At 63.6% G+C, this 26,127-nt stretch overlaps 2 protein-coding genes across 9 annotated transcripts; one reads left to right on the forward strand and one right to left on the reverse strand.

The window, feature by feature from the left end:
* Nucleotides 1-282: 282 nt before the first annotated feature.
* Nucleotides 283-5,249, forward strand: RNF208 (ring finger protein 208). 2 transcript variants are annotated; one of them, XM_039561883.1, is made up of 2 exons: nucleotides 283-843; nucleotides 2,292-5,249. In XM_039561883.1, exon 2 carries the CDS (start codon nucleotides 2,988-2,990, stop codon nucleotides 3,783-3,785), a length of 798 nt encoding a protein of 265 aa, XP_039417817.1. In that variant the 5' UTR covers nucleotides 283-843; nucleotides 2,292-2,987; the 3' UTR covers nucleotides 3,786-5,249. The 2 variants fall into 2 exon arrangements, with proteins under 2 accessions (XP_039417817.1, XP_039417818.1); XM_039561884.1 differs by lacking the exon at nucleotides 283-843 and adding an exon at nucleotides 1,196-1,290.
* Nucleotides 5,250-13,112: 7,863 nt separating this feature from the next.
* NDOR1 (NADPH dependent diflavin oxidoreductase 1) lies at nucleotides 13,113-26,051 on the reverse strand. 7 transcript variants are annotated; one of them, XM_039561858.1, is made up of 15 exons: nucleotides 25,935-26,039; nucleotides 24,958-25,092; nucleotides 24,319-24,396; nucleotides 23,921-24,018; nucleotides 23,117-23,215; nucleotides 22,930-23,031; nucleotides 22,235-22,441; nucleotides 21,782-21,903; nucleotides 20,668-20,888; nucleotides 20,183-20,290; nucleotides 19,432-19,546; nucleotides 18,939-19,085; nucleotides 18,297-18,415; nucleotides 16,014-16,108; nucleotides 13,113-13,315 (listed from the first exon to the last, which is right to left on the reverse strand). In XM_039561858.1, exons 1-15 carry the CDS (start codon nucleotides 25,935-25,937, stop codon nucleotides 13,171-13,173), a joined length of 1,794 nt encoding a protein of 597 aa, XP_039417792.1. In that variant the 5' UTR covers nucleotides 25,938-26,039; the 3' UTR covers nucleotides 13,113-13,170. The 7 variants fall into 7 exon arrangements, with proteins under 7 accessions (XP_039417792.1, XP_039417790.1, XP_019140562.3 ...); XM_039561856.1 differs by having other exon boundaries at nucleotides 21,782-22,441; nucleotides 22,930-23,045; XM_019285017.3 differs by lacking the exons at nucleotides 24,958-25,092; nucleotides 25,935-26,039 and having other exon boundaries at nucleotides 21,782-22,441.
* Nucleotides 26,052-26,127: the final 76 nt, after the last annotated feature.

Below are 26,127 nucleotides of genomic sequence, written 5' to 3' on the forward strand. Positions count from 1 at the left end.
GGGGCAAGGAGGAATGTGCGGGGAGGGGGTGTGCGGGGCGGATGAAGGGGTGCGGGGGGGGGAGGGAGCGGGGCAAGCGGGGTGCGGGGCGGGGAGGGGGCGTGCGGGGAGGTGGGGGTGCGGGGCGGGGAGGGGAGGGGGTGTGCGGGGCGTCAGGCGCTGCGGCCGGCGGGCCCCGGCGCTGCTGAGCGAGAGAAATGTGAGGCGGCTGCACCACTGCGGCGGCACTGCGGGCGGCGGCGGGAGCGCGCAGCAGCGCCCGCGCCGCCGGGCCCCGGGAACGGCGGGCACGGAGCCGCCGCTGCCTGCCCGCTGCTGCCCGCCGCTGCCTGCACCTGCCGAGGGGCACAGGGGAGCCGGGCACCAGCCCCCCGCAGCCTGCGCTGCCGGCCGGGGGTGTTGCATCAGCCCCGCGCCGGGCCGGGGTCCGCGGCCGGGGGCGGCGGGGGAAGCCGGGGGAGGGCACGAAAGAGCCCCGCGGAGCGGCAGCGGCGGTACCTGCCGGCTCCCCCGGCCGCCGGTCCCCGCCGAGCATCCGGAGCACCCCGGCGCCGCCAGCCCCGGCCTCTGTACCCGGTCTCCTCCCCGCGCCGCCGCGGCCGCGGCCGGAGCAGGCGGCGGGGACGGGGGGAGCGGGGCCGGGGGCGGCCCGGCCGGCCAGGACCGTCCCCGTGGAGCCGCGCCTCGGAGCCGCCAGCATCCCTGGGGAGCCGCGTCTGGCCGGGGCAGCGCCGCATCCCTCTGCCTTTCAGATAACCTCCGCCGCTCGGGCCTGCGGAGCCGCACCGGCACCGGAGCGGAGGCTGGCGGCTGAACCGGGACCCCTGCCCCGGGCCAGCGCAGGTAAGGGCGGGCAGGGGCGGGGGGGTGACCCTGCGGGCGTGCGGGAGCGCACGTGTGTGTGTGTGAGGGATCACTGGTGTGTGCACAGGCGTGCGCTCCGCGGGGCTGCGAGCGTGGGGCAGCGGCGTGTGGGGCTGGGGACTGCTGTGGGAGGGTGGCGAGGGGAAGGTGCTCGGGAGGACTGTGTCACCCCAGAAGTGATGGGAATGCGGGGTACGGCGGGGGCTGTGTCGCCCCAGAAGTGATGGGGTGTGGGGTACGGCGGGGGCTGTGTCGCCCCACAAGCGACGGGGACGGCGGGGGGCTGTGTCGCCCCAGGGGCGGTGGGGGTGCGGGGTGCTGCGCCAGGGCTGTGCGTGAAGGGGTGTGACAGAACGAGCGTGGGAACGCGGTGACAGTGCGTGGCATTGCTGACCACCCGGATCGCTGTGCTCGTGGGCGCTGCGGGTGAGTGTCTGTGCGAGAGCTGCAGGCAGAGCCCCGGGGCTGCTGCTGCTGTGTGCGGGAGGGGGGGGGGGATATCTGCAGCTTGTGGGGCGCGGGGTGCAGGATGTGGGGTGCAGGATGTGGGCCCGTGATGGGGAATGAAAGCGACGAGGCCTCCCTCCCCAGGGCAGGATGCTTGAGGGACCCCGGTGCTGCCAGGGCATGCCCCCCGGGACACCTCGACTGGGGCTGGGCAGGGATCCGGCCCCCCTCCCAGCTCTCAGGCACCCGGGGCTGAAGCCCCACGGCCTCTCTTCATCCCCAAAGGCTGCTGCTGCGAGCAGATGGCCCCCTCGGGCCCCCTCCGCCAGGCCTGGCAGCGCCCGGCAGGAGCAGGCATCCCTCTAACAGGATTTGCAGCGTGATGGAGGAGAGCGCCTTCACCCTTCTCGGAGGAGAGCCGGGCTGGCGCAGGGGCTGCCGAGGGAGAAAATGGCCCCGAGCTGGCTGCCTGCCCCCCATCTCCTGCCCCCAAACGTGGCCTGTCCTCTCCATCAGCCCCGGGACAAGGGCAGGGAGCTGGGAAGGGGGGAGAGGAAGCTGGAGGGAGGGATAATAGCAGGGACAGATCAGGAGCAAGCGACGGAGGTAAAAATAGATCCACTGAGCAGAGGAGGGGCTAAACGTGAGAGAAAACCCTGAGCAGAGGCAGGTCGGTGGAGGAGCCCCTTCGGGAGGGGCCCTGCAGCCCAGCGGGGCTCTGGGGGACCTGCCCTCCCCACCCTCAGGGCAGAGGGGGGTGCCGGAACCCCACGCTCGGGGCCGCCGAGGGGATGCCTGGGGGGAAATACCTGCCTGCTCCCACTTCCGCAGCCCAAGCACGCGGGCGGATGGACAGGACCTGCAGGGCTCGGTTGCCAAATTGCCGAGATGCAGGCGGGCACGCATCCCGAGGGAGCGCTGGCAGCCGGTAGATCCCTGAAGAGACTTGGATCCAACCCCCTCTCACTTTTCATTTCCAGCAAGCGCGAAGCTGATCTGGGGACAGAGGTACCAGGGATCGAGGGGACAAGGTGTGTGGTGTCCTGGCCGCAGCCAAGGTGAGCTGCCCTCCAGCACGGGATGTGCCCTGAGCCCCTGCCCTGTGGGAGCTGCCGGTGACGGCAAGTGGGAGAGCCGGGAAGTCAGAGCAAAGGAATTTGCAAACACATTCTTCAGCGCCACGAGGATCCTACTGCATGTAAACAGGAATAGAGGCCGGGCTGGGGCGAAGTGAGAGCTACCGCCAGTTCCGCGAGACCCTCCCTGGACTCACCTGCCCGGGGCAGTGCCCAGTGCCACCACCCCCAGATTACTGTTCCCGGCTGCAGCTGATCCGCTGTGGGAAGTGGCAGCGAAGGCGAAGAGCAGGGCTGCTGAGTGACTGCCAATGTCACGTTAACATCCCGGCGAGGCTGCCGGGAGCCGACGCTTTGATCACCCGCCCAAGAGCACCTCGAAGGCAGGCAGGATGCCACTGTGAGCCCTGCCTTCTCCTGCCTGCCCTAGCCTCGCACCTGGCACCCTCGGGGCTGGCTGCAGAAGAGGGGCGCGGGGCCCGCTGGCACTGCCCCGTCTCCCCAGGATGCTCTCCCACACCAGCGGCTGCTCCCGGTGCTCCTGCTCCGCGGCCAGACCGAGATTGAAAGCTCAGCAGGCTGCCAGCATGTTTTAGCCTCATGCAGGCGACCCTCGGAGACCCCAGAGCAGTGGACAGTAATGTGAAAACAATACTCATGTCGTGTCTGAAAGGGCAACAGGTCATCATTAAAATGGAGGCGATGAAAATCATCCACCCGGAGAAGTTCTCGGAGCTGCAGGCGTCGCAGCCGCGCTACGCGCCCGCCCCGCGCCGCGAGCCGCCCCTCGTGGCCAAGCGCGCGTGGCCCTCCGAGTCCGAGATCATCGTCAACCAGGCGTGCGGGGACATCCCCGCCCTGGATGCCACCCCCGGGCCGCTGCCGCTGCCCCGGACTCCCCCCCTGCCGCGGCGCGAGCGCGGCTACCAGGGCCAGCGCAAGGGCAGCTCCGAGGTCTGCTACCACCGGCAGCCGCCGTCGGACGAGGTCATCGTCAACCAGTATGTGCTGCATCCCTCGACGCCCTGCGAGCCCCTGGAGTGCCCCACCTGCGGCCACATGTACAACTTCACCAACAAGCGGCCCCGCATCCTCTCCTGCCTGCACTCGGTGTGCGAGGAGTGCCTGCAGATCCTCTACGAGTCCTGCCCCAAGTACAAGTTCATCTCCTGCCCCACCTGCAAGCGGGAGACCGTCCTCTTCACCGACTACGGGCTGGCGGCGCTGGCCGTCAACACCAGTATCCTGAACAGACTGCCGGCCGAGGCCCTGGCCGCCAACCCCGTCCAGTGGAGCAGCGACACCGACCGCAGCTGCTACCAGACCTTCCGCCAGTACTGCGGGGCCGCCTGCACCTGCCACATCCGGAACCCGCTGTCCTCCTGCACCATCATGTGAGCCCCGCGCCCCGCCCGCCCCTCCGCAGCGGGCACGGCGGGCGGGACGGCGCGGCCAGCAGCACGGCCAGTCCCCTGTCCCCTCTCTGCCGGTGGCACAGCCAGGGAATGCTCTGATACTCACCACGGCCAAGGATGTGGGACTGGTGTTCTTGCCAGCACTCGCGGGGGGCACTGGGGGTGCTGGGACCTGGCAGCAGCCCCCTACACACCGGTGGTGCCCGGGGAGAGGGACGCTGGCGTGGGGAGCACATCTACCAGCGCACCCGGGGTCTGCAGCTCCCCCGGCCCTGCGGCGGGTGCTCCCGTGGTGCAGCGAGCATCTCGGCGTGCTCCTTCCCCGAGCGCCCGTCCCTCCTCTCTCCCCGGCTCTCCCGAGAGCGGACGCTGGGTCCCGGCCGGAGTGACACCCTCCCCATCGCCCCACGGCCGGCGGCAGCAGCACAAGGAGCCCTGGAGGTGCACGGTGCCACACTGGGCCACCCTCCCAGCACAGGAAGTCAGGACAGGTCCCCAGCTGCCCCCTCCGCCCCCTCTCTGTAAGTTATTTGCCAAAGCTTTCATCTCAGTGGCCACACCACCGTGTGCCCGAGTCTCAGTAGTCACACCAAGCCGCCGCACCGGCCCCTCGGATGCCAGCAGATGTGCGGCCCATGTCCTCCGCAGGCACTTGAGGAAAGCTCCACTTTGTCCTCGTTTTGGAGGATTCTTGTTTTTCCCCATCCATCCCCGGCCACCCCATTCCAGGCCACTACGTGTTCACAAAGGCATTGAGCTGTGCCCATTCTCTGCCCCTCCTCCCGGGACCCCCACCGATGCCCCATGGGATGGCTCAGGAGGGTGGCATGGGGTCCAGTATCCCAAATTGCTGGCTCCAGCAAGGGGATTTGACTGGGCAGGGGGACCGAGGTCTGGCTCCTGCCCACAGTCCCTTCCCCAGAGCAGCACCTCTGCTCTGACCCCCGTGCAGAGGGGCTGGCAGGGCAGCAGCCCCCTGTGCACAGTCTTGCTTTCTCCAGAGCACCTGGAGGGGTAAGTTTGCTGCAAAAAAGCAAAAAAAGAGAAAAAGCCATAATTTTGGGTGCTCCCATGGGGCTGAGCACCACAGCCCGGCATGGCCACCGCACCAGGGGCACACAGTCCCAGGGCACTGGGGCTGGGTGAGCCTGAGGGGTCCCAGAATCCTGCATCCTGGAGGAAACAGCAGCCCCTGGCCCTGGCCAAAGGCCAGCATCCATCCGGGGAGAGGGGCCAGTCCATGCCCTATCCCGTCCCGAGGGAGCGGGCGATGCTGCTGGCGCAGCCCCCGGACCGTTCTCCCCCCGGAGGGAACGGGGCCGGTACCGTCTCTGTGTTGCTCTGCCAATGCCTCCCGCTGCTGGTTGTGACCATGATCATGTTTTATACCCGGCCTTGTTCTGACCCCCATCAGTCTCCCCAATAAAGATTATATTGGAACGAAGAGCGAGCCGGAGTCTGGGGTGCGTCACTGCGGGCAGGGGTGGGTGACACACCAGCGTGTGCCCCGGCCCTGCTCCGTCCATGGGGCAGGCTGGGGGCGATACCCAGGTTACATCTTTCCCCTGGGCTGACACCTCCTCCTCCAACCTGGCTTTCAGCTCTGATGCGGTTGTGTCCCCTCCCTGCCCAGCCCCTGGTCCCACTGCACATGGCTGGGCACCTTGGGGGACCCTGCCCAACTTGGCAAGGGGTCCCCAGCCACACCAAGAGCCCTCAAACACCCACAGGATGTCCCCTTTCTCCCCAGGTGATGTGGGATACTGGGGGGAGGATGTGTCATCGGGCCCTGGTGGCACCTGCTGTTGAACAGAGCCAGGCAGGGACACGGGCAGTGCTGGGCTCCCCTTGCCCTGCTCCAGTGAGGCAGCTGCACCCATGGGCCCCTCTCTGAACCATCCCCACAGCACACAGGCACTGTCCTGGGGCTGCTGTGCACCTGGCAGCACCACAAATGGCACCCACTGCCTGCCCCGATGGACCCCGGGGTCACTGGGATGGCAGCTCTCCAGCTGGGAGAGCCGGGAATCTGCAGCAGAAGCAGCTGGGATGATGATCCCAGGGCAACGCAGCTCCCCAGGGCGAGCTGTGCACACTGGCTGGTGTGGGCACAGGTTGGTGTGGGCACGACCAGTGCCAGCCCTCAAATTTCCCTTCTCTAGGAGCAGCAGCTGTCTCTGCCTCTGCTATGGGCCAGAGTGGAGCATCTGCTTCCAAAGCACCAGCACACCCAGGAGGGTGCAGGGTGGCTGCAGAGCCCTTGTCCCTGTGTGCTGGCTCCCATCCCAGGGGGTTTCTATGCCTGGAAAACAAACCCACCTCCCCGTCCCTGGGTGCTGAATTACAGCACCAACAATGCAGCCTCTGCCACCCCTGTCCCCGAGCACGCTGCAGCCGTGTCCTGTCTCCCTGTCCCTGCACCAACACCCCCACCCTGCAGCCACATTGCACCATCCTTCGTGCAGCCCTGGCGCAGTGTGGGGATCTCCTGGTGGTCACAGCAGCCCCACACTGAGCCACACGGTGTGGCTGCTTGGGGGAACTGGGGCAGCCCCACGTTCAGGATGTGGATCTCCACCACCCCCAAGCCTCGTGCCAAATCCAGGATAAAGAACTCCGACACCCCAAAAGCTCCTATTAAATCCAGGCTGAGCATCTCTGTCCCCAAAGACACCAAAGCAGTTGGCCAGCCAGAGCAGAGGTGGCAGCAATTTTGCCCTCAGTAGGAATTCACCCTTTTTATTACGTAAGGACAAAGGGTACAACGTGTTCTCCCCCACCCTCGTGGCACCTCCTGGGCACAAAGTAAATTTAAAACTGCTAATTTGATTTTGAGTTGCAATTAAAGAAGAAATAGGGCCTTTCAGGAGCAAGTGCTGGGCCACAGCCCATTTCTCCTGCCCTATTAACCTTGAATAAGCACTTGCTGGAAGAGGGGCCAGGTTTGCTGCAGAGGACAGGGACATGGGGTGGTGCCAGTCCTTGTGTCACAGGTGCAGGTGAACTAAAAGTCTTTCACATCCCCTGAAACTCTCCCATGGCCATTCTGAGCTTTGTGCCTCCATGCCAAGCATTAAAGATCTCCAAGTCCTACGAGCTGCTTGAGCATGGCCAGGACATTGCTGCAGGAGCAGGTTTGGCCACAGGAGAGCAGAGATGCTCCAGATGTTCCCAGGTGAGCTGGTTGTTAAATCTCCTCATTTTTGTAACATCTATTACAGGCTGGGAGGGAGCTCTGGGCTCTCTCAGTGTCCAGTTTGGCCCATGATGGGAGAGGACACCTGGGGAGTTCCTGGGGATGACCCTTTTCCCAAATGTCCTCATTTTAGGCGGGAAGGGCCGAGACTGGGCTGGTTTGGGCTCAGCCTTTGGCAGGGGTCCCCAGAGCCCAAGAAGCATTTGGACAGCGAACACTCGCAGGCACAGGGTGGGATTGTTGGGGTGTCTGTGCAGGACCAGGAGTTGGACTGGGTGATTCTGGTGGGTCCCTTCCAGCCCATTGCCTTCTGTGGTGCTGTGAAAAGCAGCTCCTGCAGCCCGGCCGGTTGTGCCTGGGGCTCGGGGCTGAGGCTGCCCTGCTCCTGCAGGGAGCGCTGGCAGCGCCGGGCAGTGCCCAGGCCGGTCTCCATGGGCCTGTCCCCACCACCCCCTTCCTGCCCCCGAGGTTGCACAACAGGACCAGCTCCCCTGGATGCAAACAGCGGGAGGGTCCGGCCCCGGCGCAGGGCGAGGCTGAGCTGGGCGAGGGGGCAGCGCCCGCCCGGCTGCAGGGAGGTGGCTGAGCACCAGGACCGGGCCCTCCTTGGGGACACGCAGCCTCAAACCTCGCCCCGGGGTGGTCACAGCCCCAAACGGCCGTCTCGGCCGAGAGGAAGCTGCTTGCGACGTGCCAGCCCCCGCTTGCACAACGGCGCGAGCCCGCGGTGGCACGGTAACGGGCGGTGGTGGCACGGAGCCCGAGAGGCTGCGGCAGTGCCCAGGGCAGCGCTGGCCCCGCGGCTGCGGGGGGACTGCGGAGCTCGGGAGCTTTCTTGGGGTCAAACCCAGGAGAGGGCTGCCCGCAGGCACCGGCTCCTGCTCACTGCCTAGCTCCATGTTCAAGGGACATGTCCCCTCCCCGTGCTGGCCCCATGGCCGCTGGCCCCATGGCTGCTGGCCCTCTGGTCACGCTCCCAAGGTGCAGGGGGTGAGGACATGTCGCCAGAGTGGGGGGCTGAGTGGAAAAGGGAGGTGCTGCTGGTTGTGGTGCAGGTGGGATGGGGATGCCTCCAGCCAGAGCAGGACCCAGGTGGGACAGGCCGGGCTGCAGTGGGAGAAGCCAGGAGAGAACAGGCAGGTCCCTGCAGGGATGGGGAAAGCCAAGTCACCGCTCTGGGGACACCACATCACCCTGGTGCCAGCAACTGGGGGATGTGATGAAGCATTTGGGGTGCAAAGGGGTGTCAGGGGCTTGGGAGAGGGGACGGGGCTGCAAGTGGGGAGGTTGGGTGGGTCTGGGGGGCTCTGCTGGAGGCCGTGCCTGCAGCAGGGGTCCTGCATCAGCCCCGGGTCAGCCCTGCCAGCCCCAGCCCTGCTCACCACGATCTCAGGGTGCTAAATATGACCCAGCCCTGGCAGTGGACATTGCAGCCACATTGCTCACGGGTCCATCCCACACCACAGCCCCCAGGGACCCCCTCCTCGGGGGGGATTTGGGTGCCCTTCAGCTTCCAGCACCCAGAGGTGCCAACAGCAGGTGCAGGGAGCAGGGGAGTGCTGGGGGTGTCCTGTGGGGACAGCTCTGGCCTGGTTCACCTGAACACCCCCATGCAATGTGGAGCAGGGACACGGGGCTCCCACACGGTGATGGAGCCCCCCAGGTGTTTGAGCCCCCCCGTCCCCACAGGCTCAATCGAGCCAAAAACACCAGGGCTGAACTGGTGCTTCTCCTGATGGAGCTGCTCCACTTGGTATAAATAAATATTCCTTGGTGCCACCAGGGCCGGGGGGGGGGGGGCACCTGCTTCTGCCTGCTGACCTGACCTGTTTTGGGGTGCCCTGCTCCCACGCTGTGCCTCAGCACTTTGCCAGAGCAGCCCACAGCCCAAATCCCTGCCCTTGTGGGCACAAGGACACGGGTTTTCTGTGGGGCTGTGTGGGCACAGCAGTGCTCACTCGCTTCCTGGGCAGGAGGAAGGGGAAGGGGGTGGGGGGGGGCTGGCACCCTGCGGTCTGTCCCCCACAGCCACAGCCCTGGGGAGGTGCCCTTGGGGTGTTTTCGGGGAGAAGGGCAAAGCCAGGACATGGGGATGGTTGCACAAACCCGGCACAGCCAGGCAGGAGGACAGGGCACAGCAGTGTTACCAGCAGGGCTGGGCTGAGGGGCAGAGAGAGGGGTGACAGCACTGGGGGGGGGAATTGGCATGGGATCAGCACAGAGCCTTGGCAGGACACCCAGAGGAGGCCAGCAGTGACAAACACACTGCACATTCCAGGCTGTCGAAGGTGGGTGTCAGCATCCCCCAAACGGAATCCTGGGAGGACCTCGAGGGTCTGACCACTCCATGCCACCCACCACCAGCCCAAAGGTGGCTGAAAGCCTGGAAGGAGCCCGGTCCCTGCCCCCTTGGGGTACAGGTATCCCCAAGGAGTGTGGAGGAACAAGGGTGCAGAGCAGCCACACTGTGTCCCGGGCATGGCCTGGCTGGCGCATGGCCCCCACTGGAGGCTGGCAGTCAAAGGCAGAACCCAGCTCCTGCTCTCCCCTGGGACACTCCTGCTCCATGGCAGGTCCCATGTGGGCACAGCCCTGGTGCCACTCACCACAGGCTCCTCCACCCGTGTATGGCAGGGACAGAGCCGTGTTTGCTCACTTATCTCCCCAAAGGACACGGCCTGAGCAATGGCTGGCACGGCCTGGCAGGGCTGGGAGGTGCCATGGTGGAGCACGCACCCCTTGTAGGGTGGCTGGGGACCACTGGCTGTGCCCATCCCCTCCTTGTGTCACTGCTGGGCCCCAAGGGGACATGCGCAGACCAGGCACTGAACTCAGCTGGACATGGCTGTGGTACAAACACAGGTTGTATTTTCAGTCCATGCTGGGGGATCCCGGCCCATCTGTCCTGGGTGCAGGTGGCACAATCCATGGCACAGCCCCCGGCACAGCCCTGCTCTGCCCGCAGAGCCTCTCTGGTCCCCAGCCCCAGGCCAGGGATGTGCCCATCGCAGGAAGGGCTCCCACTCCATCCACTCCTTGGCTGCGGCACTGATGTGTCACCTGGTGCCTGGGTGCAGGTGATGCCCAGCTCCAGGGCCGCCCCCCTCAGCTGCCTGCTCCTGCTCCTCCGCTGCCTCACCCGCTCCGGGCTCACCGGCAGGCACCAGGGTCACAGGCTTGCTCCCGGCTGTCACCACAGCCGAGCCAGAGCCGGGCTCCTCTCCCCACGCACGCTCAGCCTGCGGGCACAAACGCAGCGCTATTTGTCGAGGATGAGGAAGAGCATCACCATGAGGACGATGGGGAGGAAGATGAGGAGCAGGCTGAGCATCTCTGCCGCCAGCAGCAGCGCCAGCAGCAGGAGGTAGCAGCAGCGGCAGCGCCGCTCCAGCCGGGCCAGGGCGCGGATCAGGCAGGGCGGGTACCGCACGCAGGGCAGGCACCCGAACATGCGGCTGGTGTGGAAGCGCACCTGGAAGCGATGCTCGAGGGCGCCGGCCAGGCCCGGGCGCCGGGGCGGCAGGGCAGCGGGCCGGGAGGCGGCCAGGGCTCCGGGGGAGCCGGGCTGGGCGTGCAGCAGGAGCAGCTCCTCTTGCAGCTTGCAGATCTCCCACTCCAGCATGGGCGTCTTCTGGCGGCAGATGGGGCAGCGCACGCGGCCGAGCTCGGCGCCGGTGGCCGTGGCCATGATGGCCCGCAGGCAGGCGCGGCACAGCCCGTGGTTGCAGTTCAGCACGGCCGGCTTGTGCCGCTGCTCGTCGTAGGGCTCCGTGCAGATGGGGCACTCCTCGTCGCTGCCCGCCAGCACGGGGCACGGCTCTGCTGCCACCGCCACCTCATCGCTCGATGTGCCCTCTGCCTCGCCGAAGAGGCTCAGGATGGAGCTGGAGACGCTTTCGGAGGCTGGGCGATGTCCCCCGCGGCGCCGGGCTCTCCCCGCGGGGCAGGACGGGGCCGGCGGTGTCGGCAGCGGGAGGGTCCTGCCCCGCAGGCAGGGAGGCACCGCGGGCAGGCGGCTCCTCATGCCCGGGCAGGAGCGGCTCCCTGGCATCCTCCGCCGGCGGCGGGTCCCAGCATCCCCAGGCAGCAGCAGACGCCTCTCCACAGAGCCGGGGCGGCTCCCCGGGGTCCCCCGGCCCCACAGTCTCGCTCTCGTCCCTCTGCCCGGCACAGCCTTCCCCACCGGCCGCCTGCACCGGCTGCGGGCCAGGCCCGGCCTCCTCGCCCTCCGCCGGCTCCATCAGGGTGGCCAGAGCGGCCACCCCGCTCGGCCCCCGACCCCCGACGCCCCTCGGGGCTGGGTGCGGGATGTGGGTGCTGCTCCAGGGCAGGAGGCTCCCTCAGCACGGCTGCCCGAAGGGTTTGAAGGCAGCAGTGTCCGCACAGAGCCGCAACATCCCTCCAGGGCGGTTTGGGGCGCCCTCCCAGAGCAGTGGGTCAGGAGCCTCTGACGCCGGGTGCAGCCCCATCACCCTCACCGAAAGGCCACCCCAAGAGGGGCAGCACCGTGAGCACCCAACAGCCTCTTCCTCCTCCTCCTCTTCCTCCTCCCCAGCACCAGCGCAGTACTGACCCGCCACGGTCCAGAGGAGAGGGCACCGAGCCGGGCGCTGCCGGGCGCTGCCCGCTGTGCCAGAAGGGTGCAGGCGTGGCGGGCACCCGCGCAGGCAGCTGCCTCCTGCCGTGGGCCAGGCAGGGCTGGGGCCGAGCCTGGCTCTAACCAGTCTGGTTTGTCAGCTTCTGGAAGCGGCTCAAATGCAGCGAGCCCGGGGCAGGCAGCCATGCCCGCGCCAATCAGCTCCCTCCGGAGCTGGGGAGGAGCTGGGCCCACGGCCGCCTCTCCTCCTCGCCCAGCACGAGTGGAGTCACCTCTGTGGCCAAGTGCCTGTCCCTGGGGCATGGCAGCACGGCCCTGTGCTCCACCAGTCCAGCCCCCAGCACAGGCCCTGTGCTGCCCCAGTCCAGCCCCCTGTCCCCCAGGTTGGTCCCTGTGCTGGGCCACCTCCCACAAGCAGCTTGCAGGGCTTGGAGGGAAGACTCTTGCTTGGGCAGTGCCCCAGACAAGGAGATGGTGGCACCAGGGTGATGACAGCCATGCAGCAGCTCTGTGCTGGCCCCACTGTCCCTGGCACATGGGAACACAGCCCAGCCAAGGTCTGCAAGTGCAAGAGCTGCTCAGAGCAGAGCAGTGGGGTGGGGAGCCCCCAAACCACCCTGTTCCCCCTCACTGCGGTGCCACAGCTCGAGCAATGCCCCAGGCACTGCTTGCCCCTGCAGGACTCCATGACTCGGCCGTGGGAGGGTGGCTGGGTCACAGGCGTGGCGTGGCACTGCTGCCCCTTCCCGTCCCAGCCTGCTCCCAGGGAATGTCCCTGCTGATTCATGCCATGGGCCCTAATTGCTATTTACACAGTGGCACCCAGTGCGCTGAACTGGGTGAGGAAGGTGGTGGCACTGGTCCCACTGGGGCACGGGCAGGGCCAGGAGGGTGCACGGCCTTGAGGCTGCAGGGAAAGGGCTGGAAGCAGCTCCCAGGATGGGGTGGAGGAGAGATGCAGCTGAGCAGGCACTCAGGGAAGGGGATAACTCAGCAGGAACGCAGAGCTCAGACCTCAGCATTAAGCAAGCTCAGGATGCTGAACTGGCAGCAGAGACAGAGGCATCGAGGCTTCCTCCTGTGCCTGTCCCTGCTGGCCTTGGCCACTGGAGACAGGGGGAACAGGTCTGTCCAGGCAGCTCCTCCTGCAGCAAGTGCTGCTGAGTAATGCCGGGGTGGAGAGACTCCCATGCAACACTTCCCTTCCTCTGGCCCTGCCACAAACAGCAGCCACTGCCACGGCTCCAGCAATGCCCCTGGGTGCCACCCATGCCACACAGGGACCGCCGGGGCTGGGGCGTGTGGGGCAGATCAGTGCCACACCAAAGCCAACCAGCAGCACCCCCAAGAGACCTCTGGCCCTGCTCTGGTGGGGTGTGGGCACAGGGAGCCAAACCCCCCAGGAGATGGGGTCCCCCGCCGCCACGGCCCTGCTGCTGTCAGGGAGGGGCTGGTTGGGTAAATCCACCCCACCCTGGCTGGGGCAATCCCAGCCCAAGAAAGACGCCAGAGGCAGATCCCTTTGCTGGCTCCTTTATTCAGGCAGTCTGTGGGGCAGGGGAGGAAGGAGCCAGGTCATGACCAGGTTTCAGACTGGAAGCGCTGGGACCGTTCCAGGGCTGTTAAATACTCCTGTGCTTCCGAGGGGGACAGGCCACCCTCCAGCTGCAACACCGACCGCAGGGCCTCGGCCACCGCCGCTGGCATCTCCTTGGCATTCCTGGGGCAGAGAGCAGGGCACAACGGAGAGTGAGCAGGAAAACGGGGCAGAGCAGCAGCCCCAGTGCTCTGGGATCAGGAATCTGCAGTGCCTGTGGTCGAGCCCACCACAGGCAGTGGGAACCTGCCCCATCCTGCCTGGCACAGGGTGAATGACAGGTTGGAGAGGGAGCTCCCGCTGCTCCCTCGAGAGCAGGGCTGTTATCCACGGGGCTCCTTGGCGTGGGCATTCGCAGGCAAGGACACGGCCATGGGAGCCAGAGCCCAGCTCAGGAGCCCAAACCCCAGCCCCACACAGCTCCATTTGCCAGCATCCTCATTAGACAGACATGGGCAATGTGCACAGGCTGGAATTTACTGGCAGGAGGGCAGGAACCTTTCCTTTCATCTCGGGAATCACTCAATGTCAAACATGTCTGATCCTCAGCTGGGCAGGAGCAGCCGCTCCCGTGCTGCTGCTGCCTGCTCTCAGGAAAGCCAGAATGATTGGTTTGATGGTGACATTTGGAACCAAAGCCAGTTCAAACCCCAAAATCAGAGAAATGCTGGAGAAAACACCCGAGCCCCAGTGTAGAAAATACCCAGATAGAACTCAGCGCTTTCAAGCACAATTATTTCTTAGGGGAAATCAGAAATTCAGACTTTTTTTTTTCCTGGAGTTTCATTTGATGAACTGCCTGTGCAACAAAAAAAACATCTAATAAAAAATTTCCCAGGCTGCTCCAATTGGCACGAGCATCTGGCAACGTCCTTGCTGTTTCCCAAGAACAAGGCAGAATTCTGACTTGCATTTGGAGCTGATTAACATCCCAAAATACCCAGAAAGGAGGTCTTCTTTTTTTGGAAGAATCGCATTGTTTCTGAGTCAGGCACTGATACGCAAGTACAAGATAATGGAGCTGGGCTTTGTGATGGAAAACATGTCAAATAGCTATTTTTTTTCCAAAAAAGAGACATTTTCAACCTTTTTGCCCCTGAGTGAGACAAGCTAGGAACAGTCACAGAGCAGATCCCACCCTGGCTCCCTGGAGCCTGCCTGGCCCGGGAAGGGGAGGCAGACACCAGTGTCCCATGGCCCAGGGCTGCTGCTCAGGGTTACCCAACTCAGGACTCAATTCCGCAGCTTTCTCCCAGTCTGGCTGAAACTTTGAATTTGGGGGGCAAACAGGACCCTTTTCAGGCTCACCCACCTGCACTTTCCTGCCTGGCACCCCACTGACAGTTCAGTCTGTGGGCCAGGGAGGGGCACGGTGATCCTGGGAGTCTTTCCACAGGCTTTGGGCTGTTCAGGAAGGAGGGACAGTGTCCTCTGCAATCAGGACAGTGTCACTTGTACAGGGGGGACGGGGCTCTTGGATCCCACCTGCCTGATGGGGGCTCAGGGACCCCCCACACCAGGGACAAAGCCCCCAACAGGAGGAGTCTCAGAGCAACCCTGATGTCCAAAATACCATCCTCATGGCCACACAAAATCCACCACGGGGACACCTGTGCAAGCCCTGCTCTTTCCAAGACACTGATCCTCTTTGGGGATTTCCATCAGCACCAAAAAGTAGGAAAAAGAATGGAAGAAGGAGAGAATAAAGCCATGACCCAACAGCTCAATAGTCTCAGCTTTTGGGCTGTGGATGGAGGCACAACCCCAAGTGCTCCATCCCCAGATGCAAGGGGAGGAATGCCCAGTCCGGGGTGAGGCTCCAGGAAGCCCCGCGCTGCAGCAGTGAAGGATGGAGTGGGGTGGCCTGGCCTCCACTTCCCAGGAAGTGGAGTAAACACGAATCTCCTTCTCCCAGGAATGCAGCAATGCCAGTCTCGCCCTGCCTGGCACCAGGGCAGTTCCTGCTCTCCTGAAGGACAGGCAGGAAAGAACCTCCTGCAATTGCTGCTCGTGTCGACAGCCAGGCCCAGGCCCGCACTCCCCAGGTCACGGGGTGCACGACTAATGCCACGGCCGGGCTCTGGCCAGCTCCAGGAGCCCAGGGCATTTCCCAAGCCTCGCCCTGCGCAGTGGGGAGCAGCCTCTCCCTGCAGTGCAGGCAGGTCAAGGGCTCTGCCCAGGACACGGGCACAGAGCTCAGAGCAGAGCTGCCAATGCTCTGACCCCAAAGGCCAGGCCCCACCTCTGACCAGCAGCTCCAGATGTGCAACCAGCCCCAGACAAGCACCCAGAGAGGGACTGTGCTGTCAGAGAGGACTGGCTGTGGTGCAACAGGGCTTGTCCCTGCCCCGGGAGGCAGCTTTGGGTGCAAAGAGCCAGACAGAATGTGCCAAGGCTCCCAAAGCTGCTGCTGAGCCCCAGCACCAGTAGGGATCCTGCCCACACGAGTGGCCATAGGCACCACAGAAGCCTTTTCTCCAGTTTCATCGAGCAGTGTTGGAGGACAGGGCCGTGCAGGGGCCAGGGCCCTCCTGTGTGTGGATGTGCTGTGGGTCAGAGGCCGGGCAGGGGGAGGGTTGGGCAGGTGGCATTGGCTGGAGAAGCTTTATCAGTTCCAGCTGTGCCCCTCCTAATGGGAGCACGGGGTAGGTGACAAATGTCCCACTCAGCCCAGGGCTCCTGGAGCAGGACATACAGAGAGGAGGAATGAGCTGCCCCGCTGCAACAGGGGGCTGATTCGAGGAAATGCCTCCAGGCAGGTGGAGAAGCAGAAACGTGCAGCCCTGCTCCTCCAAGCCCTGCACAGAGACCTCTCACTCACCCAGCCAGGTAGACATGAGCATTCCCACTGCTCAGCAGCTCCCACACCAGCCTCCCGTTCTCCTGGATGCGGTGCTGGACGTAAACCTTCTCCTCCTGCAGGGAAACATGGCCCTGAGCCCACCAGCTCTGGAGCAGCCCCAGCCCCTGCTCTCAGACTGTTTTCAAAGGCTGTTTGCAGGAGCTCAGGGCAGCACAGCCCCCTGGAACAGGAGGCAATGACCCCACAGGGAAGGGGAGCCCCACACCCTGTGAGGGTTTCCCTCCTGCCCTCTCTTCTCCCAGCACGGGCAGGGGAGGCTCTGTGGCCCCTCTGTGCCAAGTTTGCTGCAGGACGGAGACCCTTCCCCACACGCCTCACTGCTGGAGACCTGGAACAGCTTGGAGGGGCAGAAAGCTGGGAGGGACAGCCTCAGTCCCTGCCCCTCCACTGTGCTTAGGGACTGGATGAGGACTGGCTTACTGCACAGTCAAGGAGAGTTCCCAAAGGGTTAATCCACAAGACTTCAAGCATCCAAGCAACTGCCTACAGCCCTGGCTCCTGCCCAAGAGAACACCATTGCCAACGTGCCTGAACTCACTGCTGGCCCAGAGGGCTCCCGTGACAAAGGTGACACTGTGAGGAAGGCCAGGCCCTGTGCTGGGCGTCCCCCCACGCCGGATTCTGCAGTGGTGAGCAGAGCCATGGGCACAGCCTCCTCCCCACGCCCCCCTCTCCAAAGGCAGGACAGCTCTCGCTGTGCCTCAGGTCCTGCAGGCTGGAGATGGGTGTGGGAACAGCCCTGAGCAGCTCCAGCCCCGGCTGTCACAGGAGCTGGTCACTGTGGGTCCCACAGCTCCCCTGGCTGGTGGCCCAGGAGTGCCAGCTCAGCCTGGGTACAGCTCCGACCGGGCAGTGCCCCACCAGCACCAGCACCAGCACAGCCAGCCTCAGCTTCATTAGCAGTAACGAGCTTGGTGCTGCCAGAGGCCCTGCCAGCCAGGCTGGGATCATCTAAGCACCTGCAACCACCTAGAAACCAGAGCAGCCCAGTGACAAACTGGGGTCACGATGTCTCAGGGCATCCACGTTCAGCTGGGACCAGTCTGCACTGCGGGTGGCTGTGATGGGACAGGGCTCACTGCAAGGGGACTTCAGAGAGAAGAACAAAACCTCCAACAGCCATGGAGCACCCCAGCCCCTTCCTGGCTCTCTGACAACAAACTTTTTGATGACTTAAGGGCCGTGGTATCCCCTGAAGCCAAAGGCACCAGAGCCCAATGCAGCTCATCCCAGCTGGCTGTGCTCCCACTCTGCCTTGGGGGCAGAGGGCTCTGGTGACAAATGGCTTTGGCCTGTGGAGCAGGAGAGAGGGGACACTGCAATGGAAGTCCCGTCCCCCCAGAGTCAGCTAGAGCAGAAAGTGGCTCTGGCTGCTCTCCAGATTCAGGGAGCAGCAGGTCCCCTGTCTCTGGTCATTTGACAACCCTCTGCAGTGCTGCTCCTGCTCATCACAGACTTGGAAGGCCTTCACAGAGCATCCAGGTCACGCCTTACAAGTGTGGATAAAAGATCCTGAATTCATGTCAACACATGCACACAGCCAGGAGAAAGGGCTGGGGCTGGTGCAGCTGAGCTACCGAGAGATCCCGTTCCCTTTTTATCACATCTCTGTTCCAAAGCCAGGCTGAGCTTTCAGTGCCATCAAGGGACAGAGCAAGGCAGTGAAACAGATCCCCAGCTCAGGGAGCCTCTCTGGCAGCACAAAAAGCCCTGCAGCCCCAAGGGGGGATGAGAGCTGCCCACCAGAGACACTGCCTGAGAAAGCAGGGAGCAAACTGAGGGGCTGAGTTGTGGGTGCTCATACCCATGGGGAGCTTTCCTCTGCATATCTGGGGCTCAGAGTAAGCTGGCACAGAGGCCAAGCTCCTCAGCTTCAGTCAGTGCTCAGAGGGGCACTGTGGAGAGGGTGGCATTTAACCAGAAGTTATTGCTTGGTGACCCTCTGAGAGGTTTGGGGGCCTCTTATCACTCACGTGGCCCAGCCAAACAAAGCTGGTTAATGCCTTATCTACTCTGCTGCTCTCCAGCCTTGTCCCAGCAACCTTTCCAGCTCAACTTAGCCAGACACAGCCCTGCAGGGCAGGAGGGGATCGCAGCCAGCACTGAGGTATGTGGGGGGGTAAGGTGCCCACTGTGCAGATCCCTCACAGGTCTGTGTCACAGGGGACAGACACACTGGCAGAGTCACATCAGTGCTGCCTGAGATGCTTCTGTACCCGCCCTCCTCTTCTGGGCACCAACCTGGTCCCTGGAGAAGGCCGTGAAGAGTGTCAGGAAGCCCTTTGTCACCAGCTCTTCCCACTCCATCTGGCAGTAGAAGTCCTTGCATTTGTATCGGCAGCCGAAGAAGAGGAAGTTCCCTGCAGGAGCAGAGCACCAGGGCTGTGCTGGGAGCACCCAGTGCTGGGCTTTGCTGGTGCCACCTGGCTGACAGCCCGGCCTGAGGAGCCACGAGCCATGTGAGCACAAAGTCAAGTGACCTGTGGCAGCCAGATGCCCCTGTGTGCTGCAAAAACAGGAGAGCAGAAAGTGTCCCCCAGGGCTGCCTGTTCCCTGAGCCAAGGGAATGAGGATGGGACAAGGGTGGGGGCATGACTCCCTGTGCAGCAGCAGCTGAGCTCAGCTCATGTTCACTCTCAGAGAGCCAAGGAAGAGCCTCTGCAGAGCCCCACCCGATGCAAGGAGCTGCCCTGAATAACCACATAGGCTGCACACAGCAGGCTCTGGGCCTCACCTACCCCAGAGCCCAGCTTGCTGCTGCTCAAACACAGCAAAGCCTGACCTGGTGGAACCCTCACGAGCCCCCAGCCCAACCTTCCATCTGCTGACACAGAGCTGTCTGTGCAAGGGGCACCCCCAGCGCCCCCCAGCACCGTCCCTCACCTCTCTGTCCCTGTGCCACCCGCTCCTGGATCGCTGCTCGGAAAGGAGCCACCCCTGTGCCAGGGCCAATCATGATCACAGGGGTGGCAGGGTCAGCCGGGAACTTCATTCCTCCTTTCTTCACCCAAAGAGGCACCCGGACATCACCTGTGAAACAAAGAGAGTGACAAGCATCACCCCACCACCAGTGCCCTGTGCCTGCCTGCAGAGGGTGAGCAGGCAGCCAGCTCTTCCGGGGTGCTCCAAAGACACACACAGACCTGGCTCATCACCCCCAGCACCAAGGGCACACTGTGTGTGAAAAGCACTTCAGCTCTTTCAGCACTGCCTCTCCTGCGAGTTCAGCCCATCCTGCCAGGCCAGTGTGCTCCCCATGGAGCTGCTGCTCCAGACAGGCAGCTCCTGCACAGGGTCAGCACCCACACAGCTCCATCACGGGCCCGAGGGATGAGCACTGAGTGCTGTGGGATTCTCACAGTGTCCAAGCACTCACCTTGCTCCGGGTTGAGAGAAGCCAGCCAGGTGGAGCAGAGCCCCCGGCGGGGTTTGCTGAGCCGTGTCTTGTACCGCACCACGGCCACGAGGATCTGCATCCGCTCAGGATGGGCCTGTGCCACACAGAGCCATGAGCACAACCCAGCACAGCTGCCCAGGGAGAGCCCAGCACCTCCTCCAGGGACTCAGCCTGTGCCCAGCTCCCGCCAGGGTGCCTGCAACACTCATCCTAGTCTGACACAGCCTCTTACAACGGAGCACACCCCTGCTCAAAACCTTTCCAATGGGGAAGGGGCTTTTCCCGGGGAACCACTACTACAGGAATGCTCTACACAGCTGGCAACAGCGATTGTGACTGTCCAGCCCAGGAGGCTCCCGTGGAGGACAAATCCAGCCGTGCACGGGCTGAGTCTGCAGGCACCCGGGCCGGTCCCACCGCCACCTCCCGGCAGGAGCAGGGAGCAGCACCCCCCTTCCCCAGCTCCCGGGACCGCATCCCACTGCTCCCAGGGAACTCCGAGGTGTGCTGGGACAGTCCTGGCACTCGCAGGGCTGCAGGAGAGCAAGTGTCCTAATCTGAAGGCTGGCACAGCCCTGAAGTTTGCATCCAGCACATCAGGCTGCTGCAGGCTCAGCGCAGAGCAGGGATTTGGGTGGGCTGTGGAGGCTCCAGGGGAGCACAGCACCAAGAGTCAGCCCAGACCCTCTGTTCAGAGTCTGAAATGAGGCCAGAAGGGCTGAGCTCTTACCAGCATGGAGGAGGCGATGGAGAAGGCGCGGGGTCTGATGCGAGGGATGAGGTCCAGCAGGTAATCGGCTGGAATGGCACACGTGGTGTGAGGGAAATCCCACATGGCCTGCAAATCAAAAGGGTGAGGCCTGGTGCAGCCCAGCAGGCAGCCTGCCTGCCCTCAGGGTGCCAGACGCTGTCCCACACAGCTGTGCCACACTGCCCTCGGCCAAAGGCACCGCACTGGGCACCTCTGAGCACCAACCACCCTGTCCCATTGCCCTCTGCCCCCCAGAGCAGCACAGAGCCCAGCACAGAGCCCAGCACAGAGCCCAGAAGGATCCAGAGCCAGCCTTAACTGCCAGTGGAAATCCATGGACACTTCAGAAAGTGGGTGAAATAGATTAAACTCCTCAGCCAAGAAATGATGGCTGATCATGTCCTGGGTGCTCACAGCCCTGGCACAGCCCCCGAGGGGCAGGCCTGCCCTGCTCCCAGCCTCACCTCCAGCGTGGTCCTGCGGGGCCGGTTGCAGTAGCTGAACAGCTCCTCCTGGCCCTGTGCTGAGCTGAACTCCTGCAGCTTCTCCCGCTCCAGCTCATTCGTGGAGAAGGAGGCCAGGAGCTCGAAGAAGGAGCGCCGTGGCACGCAGGAGATGTCCAGGTAGTGCGTGACCAGGTACTGGATGGTGCAGGGCTGTGGCAGGAGGGGAGGGAGGGGTGTGCCTGCAGGGCAAGGCAGCGGGGACAGTCAGGGCCAGCACTTGCCCGCCTGCTGTCCCCAGAGCCTGCAGCACCACACGCTGCACCCACGTGCTGCTGGAGCCAGCTCCACCCATCCCTGCTCCCACCATGGCCTCCACTCCCTCCTGCTCTCCCCAGTTTGCTTTTCAAGCCTCCAAGCTTGCAACAGGGGAAGTCAGTGGTGCTCGACCGTCCCCCACTTTTGGCAGGTGCTTTGGGATAATGCCTTACCCACCCTGCCTGCACGCAATGCAGCGGAAATAACCAGCAGTGTCACATGGCAGGCCTGTCCCTGTCTCCCACGGCTCTCCCAAGGGCAAGAGGAGCAGCCTGAATTTCTCTCAGGTTTGTCTGCCAGGTGAAAATCCCAGCATGGACACACACAGGGAAATTGGGGGCAGAATGAGTGCTCAGGGGCCAGAGGAAGAACTCCCCTGTTCCACACAGGCACCAAGAGCGCTGGGGGGCCTCCCTGGTTGCTTGTGCTGGTTTGCAGCTGCAGAAGCCCCTCAGGAGGTCCCTGGGGCACAGACAGAGTGGGGAACCCATGCAAGGAAGCACAGAATTCCCAGCTTGGGCCTGAGGAGGCTGCAGGATCCTCCCCACTCTGTGCTGGGGCTGCCAAGGCACAAGGCCCAGGTGAGGCCTGGCACTGCTGGATTCCTCCCAGTCCCACCGGATCCTGCACAGGATCCACACACACAGCAGTGGAGGGAAGGACAGTCTCTGTACTGCCAGACAGGCAGGTGTCCTGTATCCATCCAACACTCCCAACCAGGTCTGCAGCAAAGGAAGAGCAGAGCTCCAGGCTGGGCCAGAGTTCAGGGGATGCCCTGTCTCAGCAGGAAGGGGAAGGAGCAGCAGGCAGGACCTACCAGGCTCCGTGGGCTCCAGCACAAAGTGTCTGTGTGGCTCCAGGCGCAGGAGCTGGCAGAACTGCTGCACGTCCTCGGGGCAGTTCTGGGGCTGGATCATCACCACGTCCCCCGCACTGAACCTGTAGGTGCAGTGGGAGCTGCCAAGCACAGCCACGGGGCACAGCCACAGGCACAGCCACAGGCACAGCACGGCCATCCCAACCTGCACCCACACCAGGGGAGGCAAATGCCCAGTGCCACCCACTGCTCTGACAGGCAAAGGGAGCTGGTCCCTGGGCAGGACCCCACTCCATACGCCCCCGACTCCATGGATGGGGACTCGCAGCAGGGACCATGACCACAAGGCTGCAGCCTCAGGGATCAGTGAGGAAGGGCAGCAGAGGAAGAGGGCAGGCTCCAGGACACCTGGTCCCACACAACAGAGCTTGGGGCAGTCAGGAGAATGCTCACGTGATCCCTGAGCCCGCGATGTCGAACTCGATGAGCCGGACATCCTGGAAGTGGGACTGTGCCGTGACCCTCTGGTTGGACACCAAGCGAGCAGCGAAGGGGTGGAGCTCGCAGGGAGCAGCCCGGGGGACTGTGGGCTGGAGCAGGTCACTGTCGGGGTGTGGGGAGTCCTCAGGCAGGTAGTGCAGGGTGTATGTGGGGGGCAGGCTGTGGGGAGGAGAGCAGTGCAGTGGGGTTACCTCCATGCCACAGCTCCTCGCTGCTGCAAGACGAGAGGCAGGGAGAGGCCTGGAGTGTCCCACTGTATCCACCAGCCATCATCCCAGGCCCCTGGAGCCTGTCCCTGTGTAGGGGAATGCAATGGAGACTGCCAGGAGGAGATCCCAAAGGCTCCAGAGTGGGCAGAGGGAGGCTGGCTGGGCACACGTGCTCTGCCAGGGGCAGAGGCACATCAGGACAGCAAGATGGGCAGAACCTGGCTGGGGCAGCTGTCACACCCCAAAGGGTGTGACACCCATTCAGAGAGAGATGGGCCACCGGTGGCCAAAGCACAGGGGACACTGGAGACACCAGATGCTGTGTGGGGAGGGTTCCTGCTCCAAGCAGAGTATGTCTCCACTCTGGAGCACAGCCAAGGGAACAGAACATTTCAGCCCAGCCAGCCCCAGCAGGCCCTTCCCGCCCTCTGCACTCACCGCACGTCGAGGCCGATGATCTCAAGGCCAGGAGGGAGAGGATACAAGGCAAGGATCTTGTCCCATAAGGCCACAAGCCAGGGATCAACCACTGCATCTGGCCTGCAGTATAGAGTCTAGAGTATAGAATATAGAGCATATAGAGTATAAAGCACATAGAGTATATGGAACATATATAGGCTCTTACCCCAGGTCATGCTGGTCGTCTCCCAAGGCCACTGGCAGTAGCGGGTTGCCCCCGAGCTGTAGCAGCCGTTTGTGCAGCTTCTTTGCAACAAAATTAAACCTGAGCAGAGAACAGCACAGGGCAGGGCTGCTCCAGCAGCACAGCAGGCACTGCCACAGCACCAGCACGCACTGCCAGGGCCACCAGAGCAGCACACAGGCAGAGCCAGCACCATGACCTGTCCCGTGTCCTGCCCAGCCTGTACCAGTTCACAGAACCAGCTGGCTGCCAGTTGCTGGCCCTCACGGGCTGTGCCCAGCCCCCAGGTGGGATAAGGGGAGGTCCAGCTTCCCTTCAGGGCAGCCTGTGCCCTGGGCCATAGAAGTGTTCCTTCCCTCCAGCCCTTCACTGCTCCACAGAGCTCAGGCACACCCGTCCCTCCCACTACAGCTCTTTGAGGCACACAGGAACAACCTTCTGGGGGAGACCTGGGACCAACAGGGCTGGCTGCCACCTCTGCTTGATGTCTCCTGTTGCCCTGGCCCAAGGCTGTGGTAAAAGACTGACACATGATGTCTGACCCACTGCAGCAAAGCATCCTTGGCAAGGAAAGAAAAGGGCAGAAGCCAAATTCTTGGGCATTAGGAAGGACATGGGCTGGTAGGACAAGGATTTTTAAGGCTGGTGGGAATTACATTTTGTCTGAGCTGCTGCTCCAGAGTCACGCTCTGTCTCCCCTTACCCCCTCTGTTCTCCAGCCACCCTGGTCTCTACTGCAGTCACAGCTGTGAGGAGCAGCTGCCCAGGAGCTGCAGAGCTGCTTACTTGGGGTAGGAGGAGTCACCAAGGCCCAGCACGGCATAGTCCAGCTGGCACAGGGAGCCGGCCGGGAGGTTCTTCCGGAACAGGAACCGCCAGAACATCTACAAGGGACACAGGCAGCGAGTCCTGCTGCTGCCACGGCACCTCCCTGCCTGCCTGTCCCTGCATCCCTGCTCAGCCACCCACGGGGGCCCTCCTGAATCCCAGCAGGGTGAGGAGCACAGCTTTCTGCAGAGGTGCCCCCTGCAAGTCACCTCACCAGCCCCCTGGCCGTGTCCCCTGCGATGTGACTGGTGCTGCTGCAAAGCTCCCCCAGCAAAAATAACCCCTGCTCCAGCTGCTTCAGGAGAGAAAACTCCGGAGCAGGAATGTAAAAGCAACAGGACAGGAGCATGTCCTACCTTCATGTTGTCAGGTGGGTCTCCCTGGCCCGTGGTTGCACACACAAACACCACCAAAGGCTCATGGATGAGGTTGGCCTGTGGGTACAAACACGGCACACTGAGGTCAGCAGCCTCCAAACTGCTCTGGAGCCAGGCTGGCAGAGCTGGGGGTGTTCAGCCTGAAGAAGGCTCCAGGGAGATCTCAGAGCCCCTTCCAGTGCCTAAAGGGACTCCAGGAGAGCTGGGGAAGGGTTCTGGAAAAGGGCCTGGAGCGACAGGACAAGGGGGAATGTCCACAAGCTGCAGGAGGGCAGGTTTAGATCAGATATTATGAATAAATCCTTCTCTGTGAGGGTGGGGAGGCCTGGGCACAGGGTGCCCAGAGAAATTGCGGGTGCCCCATCCCTGGAGGTGTCCAAGGTCAAGTTGGACAGGGCTTGGAGCAACCTGCACCAGGCCTGTGTGAGTTCAACAGTGTTTGGACAATGCTCTCAGGGACAGGGTGGGATTGTTGGGGTGACTCGATGATCCTGGTGGGCTGCTTCCAGCTCAGCTTGTTCTGTGATTCCATGGTCCTGTGGGAGGTGTCCCTGCCCACAGGGCTGGTGGAGATGGAGCAGGAGCAGCAGTGCCCAGAGCACCCCGTGTCCCACTCACCACGTCACAGCTGTCCAGGGCCTCCACCCGGCACCGCAAGTGCCGGCGCTTGGCTTCTCTCCCAATCCTCTCTGCCGTGTCCTGAGCTGTCCCAGTCTGGCTGCCAAAAAGCACCAGGAGTCTCCGTTCTGCCATCTGCAAGAGACAAGAGCAGGGAAGTCACCAGAGGGAAGGGAGAGGAGGGCAGGCAGAGCTGGGCCTGCCCTGGGCTGAGCAGCACTGACCCCGCACAGGGGCTGGGGGCCCAGGGGACACCTGTGGGGCTGACACAGCACACAGCCAGCACAGGGATGGAGGAGAGCTGGGATTCCTGGGATACAAGGCTCCCAGGCTCTCTTTCCACACTGGTGCAGCACTGAGGGAGTGATCCCCCGTCGAAGCCAATAGGATAAGCTCACACAAAGGTGTGACCAGACACACAGAGCTCTCAGCCAGGCTCCGACAGAGCAAGGCCGGCCTGGAGGGAATCCCAGCCAGGGAGATGTCTGAGCTGCAGACAGCTGCTGTCACCATGGGCCCGTAGAGAAATAATAAATTAAATAATAATAATAAATAAAATCACAGAATCACAGACCGGTTTGGGTTGGAAAGGATCTTACAGCCCATCTCGTTCCAACCCCCCTGCCATGGGCAGGGACACCTCCCACTGTCCCAGGCTGCTCCCAGCCCCAATGTCCAGCCTGGCCTTGGGCACTGCCAGGGATCCAGGGGCAGCCCCAGCTGCTCTGGGCACCCTGTGCCAGGGCCTGCCCACCCTCCCAGGGAACAATTCCTTCCCAATATCCCATCCAGCCCTGCCCTCTGGCAGTGGGAAGCCATTCCCTGTGTCCTGTCCCTCCATGCCTTGTCCCCAGTCCCTCTGCAGCTCTCCTGGAGCCCCTTTAGGCCCTGCAGGGGCTCCGCGGGCATTCTCCTCCCCAGGCGAACACCCCCAGCGCTGGGGCCAGGCCCGGCCCCGGCCGCTCCGCGGGACTCACCATGGACCGGCCCCATCCCGCCGCTGACGTCACCACTGCGCGACAGCTCTGGCTGACGTCATCACCCCGACTGAGGCGCCGGGACTCCCCGGGCACCGTCCCCCCCGCCTGATGACGTCATCCGATCACCGCCTCTCCCCGTGACGCCATCGCCCCGCGCCGCCGGGCCGGGCCGGGCCGGGGCCGGTGCCGG

Source organism: Corvus cornix, chromosome 17 (assembly GCF_000738735.6).
Source record: "Corvus cornix cornix isolate S_Up_H32 chromosome 17, ASM73873v5, whole genome shotgun sequence".
NCBI classification, from domain to species: domain Eukaryota; kingdom Metazoa; phylum Chordata; class Aves; order Passeriformes; family Corvidae; genus Corvus; species Corvus cornix.

Excerpts from the sequence above, each read along its gene's own strand:
- RNF208 (XM_039561883.1), top strand. The coding sequence starts at position 2,988 with ATGCAGGCGACCCTCGGAGACCCCAGAGCAGTGGACAGTAATGTGAAA.
- NDOR1 (XM_039561856.1), bottom strand. Across the intron at positions 22,442-22,929 it reads ATCATCGGCCTCGACGTGCG|CCTGCCCCCCACATACACCC; the intron begins GTGAGTGCAGAG and ends TCCTCCCCACAG. Across the intron at positions 20,291-20,667 it reads CCCGCAGGACCACGCTGGAG|GCCATGTGGGATTTCCCTCA; the intron begins GTGAGGCTGGGA and ends TTTGATTTGCAG.